This window comes from Archocentrus centrarchus, chromosome 10, assembly GCF_007364275.1.
Source record: "Archocentrus centrarchus isolate MPI-CPG fArcCen1 chromosome 10, fArcCen1, whole genome shotgun sequence".
NCBI lineage: Eukaryota > Metazoa > Chordata > Actinopteri > Cichliformes > Cichlidae > Archocentrus > Archocentrus centrarchus.
In genome coordinates, this window is record NC_044355.1 from 7,326,550 (window position 1) to 7,335,283 (window position 8,734).

Here is an 8,734-nt window from a genome sequence, read left to right on the forward strand (position 1 = left end):
AGAGATATTGCTAAGATGATCGTGTTATGGGTTACACTGCTTGTCATTCATCGAGGATGTAAGTGTTTTCTTATTCTGTGGAACTTCAGAATAACTTAGCACATGTATGCTGTTTGCATCGTGGTTTTGTGGCTTAAGGTTTTAGATTTTCCATGTGTTCTTTCAAATTAGACACACTTATTCCAGTAACTACAGTTCAACTTGGTGAACAAGCAACTGTCCCGTGTGTCCTGCCTAAGACTGAGTACAACCGTAGAGTCGACTGGTACAAGCAGAGTGCTGGGGACACTCTGCAAAGAATTTGGACACTAAAGGATTCTGCAGCACCTGAGTTTGCACCTGAGTTTCCTGGCTCAAGATGGAAGGTTAATTATGACAAAAATTTTAGCAACCTGACCATTTTGAGGACAAACCAAGAAGACGAGGGGATCTATCACTGTGGATTCACAGAGTGGCTCCAACATACTAAATGGACCGGGACGTATTTATTAGTAAAAGGTAGAAATGTGATCTTCTTTTATAAAAATTTTGCTTCAACAACTAAAGCTTTATCACATAAATTTTAAACAAAATAATTGATCAATTATCAATGACCAGGTTTTGCAATATCACAAAACTTTAAATTCAAATTTTATTAAAACAATATTTAAGATAAATTTCATCTGTATATTTTTTTAAATTTTTCCAGTGATCTTGACAGCAGCTTTAAGTGAAATATATCTTATAACTGTTACAACTGTTTTTCTTTTAAAGTGTTTTGTGGACACATTTAATACATTTATATTAAACAGGAAACACTCAGCGGTCATCAAACTATTCTGTTGTTCAAGAGAAAACAGACCATCCAGGAGAATCAGTGACTCTTCAGTGTTCAGTAATCAATGACTCTAACAACAAGTCGTGTCCAGGAGGTCTCAGAGTGCTCTGGATCAGAGAAGGATCACAAACATCTCATCCTGGCATCATCTACACTGATGGAAACAAACATCATGAATGTGAGAAAAGATCTGAGACTCAGCAGAGTTGTAGTTATCGCATCAGTTCCCCTGATGCTGGGACTTATTACTGTGCTGTGGCCACATGTGGGGAGATAATATTTGGAAATGGAACTAAACTGCATATAGGTATAATTTTAAAAATATATCATGACACATAAGTCTCTCCGTTTCTGTCAGAATCACTAATCATTTCTATTGGTTTTCTAGAGAAAAAAGTAGGATTTGAATTTACTGCACTGGTAATAACAACAACCTGCTTGGTCATTTCTATGATTCTCAACATTATTTTCATCTGTTACCGAACTCCAAGAGCAGCATGTGGACAATTTAAAAGTAAGTGATATTCATTAAATTAAAAGTTTTAATAGCTCCTTAGTTTACCTCACATTGAAAACATCATTTTAATTCATGTAAAATTAAGTGTTTGTTGTATGTGTTAGTCTTGATATTGCTTGCTCAAGGGATACCTCATTGCATTTGACCAATCAGGGTCATTAAGTTCATTTTTATGTAAATATAATAGTCAAATAAGTTGAGCCAGGTTTGAAGGCTAATTAAAATGTCAGACCCTGTAGATGATATTCCTATTTATCACTCTTATAAACAGAGAACAGCTCTTCACAAGCAAGACAAAATGACTTGAAGCAAACAGTGGACGATAGTGTAAGTAATCAAATCAAATCATATTTGATATTATTAACGTGATTCTCGACAGCTCAGTGTAACAACAGAAATTATTGTATTGTATTTTGCACAGACTGAAGGTGGACATGATCTGAATTATGCTGCTCTGCACTTCTCTGGAAGAAAAGCTACACGAGGAAAGAAGAAAATTGAACTGGAACAAGAAAAAGAAAGTGTTTATTCTCAAGTTAGAATGTAAGAGTGTGTCTATATAGACATATAGTAAGAGTGTGTCTATATAGACATATAGTAAGAGTGTGTCTATATAGACACACTCTTACATTATATGAGACTCTGTGGGCTGGTTTTTAGCACTTTGAGTGAACGTGAACTAATATGAAGAACTTGTGCCCAATTTTAATGAAAGCATGATTTTTATGGACATTTCCTTTTTCCTTGTTTTTTAAATTTTAAATGATTGATTTATAATTTTATTATTTATCAAATGAATAATATGGCATAGTATAATTACCATGATGATCTCACCATACTACTTATGACTGACTTCAGATTAATAATTCCAGCAATTGATCCTTCACATGTCCACGACCGAGGATCAGATTTTATTCACACTTTACTCACTGGAATCCTAATTTGTCCAGCGTTAGCATTTTTTATTTGATTCAACTTATTAGCAAACAGGGTAAATTAAGTTTTTATGTTGTTAGCATATCAACCAGGGCTCTTCAACTCCAGGCCTCGAAAGCCAGTGCCCTGCAGGTTTTAGATGTGTCCCTGATCCAACACACCTGAATCAAATGGCTGAATTACCTCCTCAGTATGCTGTCAAGTTCTCCAGAGTCCTGCTGATGACTTCTATATTTGACTCAGGTGTGTTGAAGCAGAGACACATCTAAAACCTGCAGGACACCGGACCTCGAGGCCTGGATTTGAGGATCCCTGATATAGACTGAAGTGGGAAGAAAATCCCAGAGCCTCATCATGGGTAGGCTCTCAGAAAGCCTGAAAATAAAAACTTGTTTTTAATCTGTGTTTCTGAATGATTGCATTATGTGTATTTTAATGTAATGGTTGCCATTGATTACAATTGTGAAAGAGCAAGACATGTTGAATTAAACTTTCTGATTAAATGTTTAATAAACCCCCCACTTAGCTTATTGACCACTGCAGATGTAATTGCTGAAACAAAAAGCACATACAACATGGAACAGACTAATAACTTTTTCATTATTTTACTGGGCAAATTTGCTGAGTTAGAATGCCACCTCTTACATCCAAGGCAGTCGTACATAAACACTTTACATTCATAAAGCCTTTGAAGAATGCATTTTCATGATTTAATTTTACAAATACCTTTTTAGACAGCAAAAGATAGTGAAGAAAAAGATGCATTTAATTTCCTTTTTAATGGCTTTAGTTTTTTCTGTCTATATGGGTTTTCATCCACAATAAAGAAAACATAAATAAAAACAACTTTAGATAAACACATAATGTGATCTTAGTAAAATCTTAAATGTTAGGTACATACACTGACCTTCCCCTTTGTTAGGTACACCTGTTCAACTGCTTCTTAACACAAATATCTAAACTAATATATAATTGCAGGGCAGCAACTCAATACATTTAGGCATGTAGACATGATCAAGATGGCCTGGTGAAGTTCAAAGTGAGCATAAATTGGGGGGAAAGGGTGATTTAAGTGACTCTCAGCCTGACATGGTTCTTGGTCCCAGATATAAATGATGTGAAACATGTTGGTCTGAGTATTTCAGAAACTGCTGATCTGCTGGGATTGGTAAGAAAAAGAGAAAATATCCAGTGAGCAGCAGTTCAGTGGGAGAAAATGCTGACAGGAAGGCAAGAGTACCTGAACTAATGACTTGTTGCAATTAAGGTATGCAGAGGAGCATCATTGAACGTACAATAGGGTGAACCTAGAAACAGACTGGCTGCAGCAGCACAAAACCACATCCGGTGCCACTCCTGTTAGCTAATAACAGGAAACCATGGCGACAATTCGTGCATGTTTACTAAAACTGAACAAAAGACAACAAAAAAAAACATTACTTGCTCTGATGGACTGGACTGGTTCTTATATAGCACTTTTTTACTCTACCTGAGCACTCAAACTGCTTTATACAACATGTCTTCATTCACCATTTCACACCAGTAGATTTTTCTACAGCTAAGTGCTTTCTATTTAACATTCACACTCCAATGAACACATCACACAGCAACTTGGGGTTCAGTATCTTCCCCAAGGATACTTTGGCATGCAGACTGGAGCAGCCAGGGATCAAACCACCAACCTTCCGAATAGCAGATGACCTGCTCTACCTCCTGAGCTGCAGCCACCCTAATTAGTCTTGATTTCTGCTGCAAAATTCAGATGTTAGGGTCAGAAGTTCCTGACCCATCCTGCTTTGTCACTGGTTCTGGCTCCAAGTGGTGGTGTGAAGGTGTGAAGATATTTTTCTTGGAAGACTTTTGGCTGGTACCAACTGAGCATCATTTAAAGCCCATAGCTTACCTCAGTTGCTGACCATGTCCATCCCTCTATGACCACAGTGTTTCCATCTTCTGATGTCAGAAATCTCAGATAATCTTAAACTAGTTTCTTGAACACGACAATGAGTTTACTGTATTCAAATGCCCTCCACATGTCCCACTCCATTCAGGATTATTCCATTCTGCACAGTGATAGTCATCTATCTTAGGAACATGGTGTTTAACCAGATATTCTAGCATTATGCTGCAGTGAGAGTGCTGACAGGCTCTACAAAGAGAAACCATATTTCTCCTATATTAGCATCTCTTCACTTGCAACCTGTTAAATCCAGAATTTAATTTAAAATCCTTCTCCTCACATACAAGGTCTTGAATAATCAGGCCCCATCATATCTTAAGGTCCTCATAATACTTATTGTCCCAATAGAGCGCTTCGCTCTCAGACGGCAGGTTTTCTTGTGGTTCCTAGAGTTTCTAAATCCAGAATGAGAGACAGAACCTTCAGCTTTCAGGCCCTCTTCTGTGGAACCAGTTTGGATTCAGGAGACAGACACCCTCTTTATTTTTAAGATTAGGCTTAAAACATCACTGCATTACATTTTATATTTCAGAAGAAACCTACAGGCTGGACCTGTCATTCATAAGGGTCCATGACATTTTGTCACTCAGAGGAACTGAGCAGGCTGAACCAATGCCCACTGTAGAGAGAGACAGTTTAGCCCCTTTACAAACCAGAACTGATGAGTGTTTCTGTAGCAGTCATTTTACTCAGAAACATGTGACTTACCCCCCATGGTGGTGCTAGAAGAAAAGTAAAAAATAATGACAAACTCAGAATGAAAGATTTTCCTGCCCCACCCCCACCCCACCCCACCCCAAAGTGGTCTACTTCAAAGCATGCTCAGTATTGGGTTTTCTATGCTTTATTTGGCACTGCAAAACTTAAATCAAAGATAATGTGTATTACCACAATAGTGATTGACTGTTTTGTGCTGTCACAGGTTTTTGGGCTCTCTGCCTTTTCACACAATGGAGGACAATACCAGTGTGGCAGGAAATACGCTTTGACTACATAGACTGTGATAACCAATCAGATGGTGATGGCCTGGATCGCATCATCTCCCTCAGCCACTGATATATCAAAAACTTTTCAAGTAAAGACAGTGTCACGATGACTCTGTTTGGGGTAACACTCCTTGTTCTTCTTCACCAAGGATGTAAGTTTTATCTAATTATAACCAATTTTCTTATTGCCATTTAAGAATCTGCTATCCAAGTGGATATGCAATGGTTAATTGTGATTTTTACATTATTTACATTATAGAATAATTTGCTATACTGTTTCACATGTTTTGTTTAAATTTACTGCAGATTCGCTGGTTCAGGTGACCACCGTTCAACTTGGTGAACCTGTAACTCTGACATGTGTTTTACCTCCTGGTGATTTAAGCAGCAAAGTTCACTGGTACAAGCAGAGTGCAGGAGAAACTCTGAAATTGATTGCGACACTGCGGCGAACTACACACCCTCAGTATGAAAGAGAGTTTTCTGGTGGAAGATTGGAAGTAAAAGACAATAAGAACATCAGCAATCTGTCCATATTCAGGACAATCCCTGAAGATGAAGGAATGTATCACTGTGCAGTCATGGAATGGAATGTGAATACCTGGAGTGGAACCTATTTGTTATTAAAAGGTAATTATGTGACTGCAGCCTTTTGGACTCACTGTGAAAACTTAACCACACATAAAGGTGTCATGTTAATAAGTCTTAGTGAAAATAACTTTTTTACATGGGTGGGTAAAAAAAATACAGATTCAAAATATTTAAAATATCAAGTTTAAATATTCGGTTAGGAATGTTAATGTGTTTGTAAATCGATTTCCAATTTTACTCTCTCCCATTTGTCATTTTACAGTACAGTACATTATATGTTTAAACAAAAAGTTATGGGAAACTGTACACACACAAATTATATATTTGAATTTTAAATTTTTTACAAAGTCTAAGTAAATGTTATAGAGCACCATTGGGAGGTCATTTTTAAAGAGTTTTTTTTGTTTTGTTTTGTTATGTATGTTTAATCACACAGGAAAAACCCAGAGGACATCAAACTTAATTGTTGCTCAGTGGCCAACAGTATTGGATCCAGTCCGTCCAGGTGATCCTGTGTCTCTCCAGTGTTCAGTCCTCTCAGATTCTGATAAGACGTGTCCAGTAGAGCTCAGTGTCCTCTATTTCAGAGAAGGATCAAATAAAGCTCATCCAAATATCATCTACACTGATGGAAAGAGGCAAGCTGAATGTGAGAAGAGGTCCGACACTCAAAAGAGTTGTGTTTATCGCTTCTCTAAGAACGTCAGCTCCTCTGATGCTGGGACTTATTACTGTGCTGTGGCCACATGTGGGGAGATATTATTTGGAAATGGAGCTACACTGAAAATCGGTATGATTTTTTTAAAAATCACAACATAATGCTAGTATATATAGTGAAAACTGTTCAATTATTAATTAATTAGGTATTACAAATTTTATTTCATGCTCACTGTAATTTCATGAGGAGGTAACTTTATACATATTTATAAATATACATATTATACATATAGTTTTAGTCATTTCTAACCTTTTGTTTTTCACTTTTAATTTTGTTCCAGAAACCAGCAGTTGGTCACAGACGGCCAGTACAGTTATTTTTCTGCTGTGCTCTGTCTTGTTTCTTATTGTTATTGCTGTCCTCATTTACTCGATCAGGAAAAACAACAGTGATCAAAGCAAAGGTAACTGAAGTTACTCATAATTATCTATGAAACAAAAGTATGTGAATCTTACATTTCAATTAATTATCTGTATATTCAATAATTAAGCTGCTGTCCTGCAGAAAAACTTTAGTGATCACAAAAGACAACAGGTAAAGTGCTTAATGGTAGGATTATTCTCATAAATCATTTTTAAGGTTTTTAAAGTTTGGATATTTCTAAATTTTTTATTTATCCTATTTCTCCAGAATAAGGACATATCTATGTTTTCTACTGTTGTTTTTACCATGAAGAAAAGTGATGGATGTAGAATAAAGGATCCAAAGCCGTGAATTGCAACATTCCCAATCTAGACTGGTTATGAACATTTATTTCTTTTTTTATGTCTTATTTCCTAGCTCATGTCCTCCTCCAGCTCCTTTAAAGAACTACTGAAAAACAGTATTGTTTAAGCAATTTTCCTGTTGTGATTCTTTCTCACATTAACTTTTTGAAATGATCTGTTTACTTTTATATTTTTATTCTATATCATGACTTGGTTTTGTATTGCTACTAACTGTACTTTAACTGTGTGTTTCTCTTCCTAGTCCTTCTGTTTATTATACTATTTTCTTGATGAGAACTTTGTGACTACATGTCTGCAAAACATGCTTTATAAACAAAACACCATGATGTGATTAGATGGCAAAGAATTTAGGGCACATATTACATGGACTCACAACATCCATCCATCCATCCATCTTCTTCTGCTTATCTGGGGCTGGGTCACAGCATTCCCCTGTTCTCATTCCATACCTTTTTTTTTTCTCTCCACAATAACTCTCCATTAAAGATTTTAATCTGGGGTATTGTCATTAGTGTCATTATTTAGTATATATCCAATTTAATCTGTCTCAACTCCATTTACTTGCATTTTTTTTGCAAATAAAATACTGGTATACATGATGATATTTAATCCCTTAATTGCTTGAATACCAACAATGTGTTCTAAACTCTGTATTAGAAATTACACAAATGATCACTCAGCTGTTTTATAAATAATCTTCTTAGAAATCTGCCTATGATTAGCTAAGACATCTAGATCAATAAATGTTTTTAAAGTAGAAAGCTGGGATTGTTCCTGTTTTCCTTTATTACTGACAAATAGTAAGATGTCCTAGATTCATGGTGGACTTTTTTCTAGCACAACAAACTATTTTCCTCGGCCAGATGAGGATCTTCTAAATTGGTGGAATGCCATTTTCTCTCCACTTTATGAGTTTTCTGCATTAAATCCTTCATTTGTGAGACATACCAAGGAATCAAACTTCTCTGATTTGTTACTTCCTTCTTCAGAGGAGCCACAGTGTCCAGCATCATACACAGTGAGGATGTAACATTATTAACACAATAATTGACTTCTTTTGGAGCAAAGTTTAGGTAGTTGTTCTGCATTGTGTTGGTGCATGGCATTGAAAGTGATAACAAAGAAGGAAACACTTCTTTAAATTTTGTGTACTGAAATAGTTTTTCTAGTGGTGTGTAGTCCATTATTGTAAAATCTAAGTGTTATTAGGAAATTGTCAGGCAAAAGAGGGTTTTCAGGGAATACTGTTCATTTTCTACATCATATGTCTGGACAAAATCCAGAGTGTGATTGATAGGTTCAGATCATTTTAATAACTCAGAGAACAAACACACAACTCTTTTGAACTTGCACAAGGAGGAGAGATCCGTTCCTTGAACTCAGCTCGCGGCTGAGCGGAAGTTATCTGTCCTGAAGGACCGCTTCCTGCGCAGCGCTTTTATTCGGACTTTCACAATAAGATCACGTGGGTTACACCAAAC

At 36.3% G+C, this 8,734-nt stretch overlaps 2 protein-coding genes across 2 annotated transcripts; both read left to right on the forward strand.

Moving 5' to 3' along the window:
- LOC115787484 (signal-regulatory protein beta-2-like) lies at positions 1-1,881 on the forward strand. The gene is made up of 6 exons (XM_030740217.1): positions 1-58; positions 172-498; positions 792-1,124; positions 1,206-1,331; positions 1,606-1,661; positions 1,756-1,881. The coding sequence occupies exons 1-6, from the start codon at positions 16-18 to the stop codon at positions 1,879-1,881; spliced, it is 1,011 nt and encodes a 336-aa protein (XP_030596077.1). The 5' UTR covers positions 1-15.
- Positions 1,882-5,322: 3,441 nt separating this feature from the next.
- LOC115787123 (signal-regulatory protein beta-2-like) lies at positions 5,323-7,239 on the forward strand. Its single transcript, XM_030739697.1, has 6 exons — positions 5,323-5,368; positions 5,523-5,846; positions 6,244-6,597; positions 6,806-6,928; positions 7,016-7,059; positions 7,156-7,239. Exons 1-6 carry the CDS (start codon positions 5,323-5,325, stop codon positions 7,237-7,239), a joined length of 975 nt encoding a protein of 324 aa, XP_030595557.1.
- Positions 7,240-8,734: the final 1,495 nt, after the last annotated feature.

What these genes read in the sequence shown, in the direction of transcription:
- LOC115787123 (XM_030739697.1), top strand. Translation starts at nt 5,323, where the DNA reads ATGACTCTGTTTGGGGTAACACTCCTTGTTCTTCTTCACCAAGGAT. An exon ending in TGGAGCTACACTGAAAATCG is followed by an intron (nt 6,598 to 6,805) that starts GTATGATTTTTT and finishes ATTTTGTTCCAG; the next exon opens with AAACCAGCAGTTGGTCACAG. An exon ending in CAACAGTGATCAAAGCAAAG is followed by an intron (nt 6,929 to 7,015) that starts GTAACTGAAGTT and finishes TCAATAATTAAG; the next exon opens with CTGCTGTCCTGCAGAAAAAC.
- LOC115787484 (XM_030740217.1), top strand. Translation starts at nt 16, where the DNA reads ATGATCGTGTTATGGGTTACACTGCTTGTCATTCATCGAGGAT. An exon ending in GCTTGTCATTCATCGAGGAT is followed by an intron (nt 59 to 171) that starts GTAAGTGTTTTC and finishes CTTTCAAATTAG; the next exon opens with ACACACTTATTCCAGTAACT. An exon ending in TGGAACTAAACTGCATATAG is followed by an intron (nt 1,125 to 1,205) that starts GTATAATTTTAA and finishes TTGGTTTTCTAG; the next exon opens with AGAAAAAAGTAGGATTTGAA.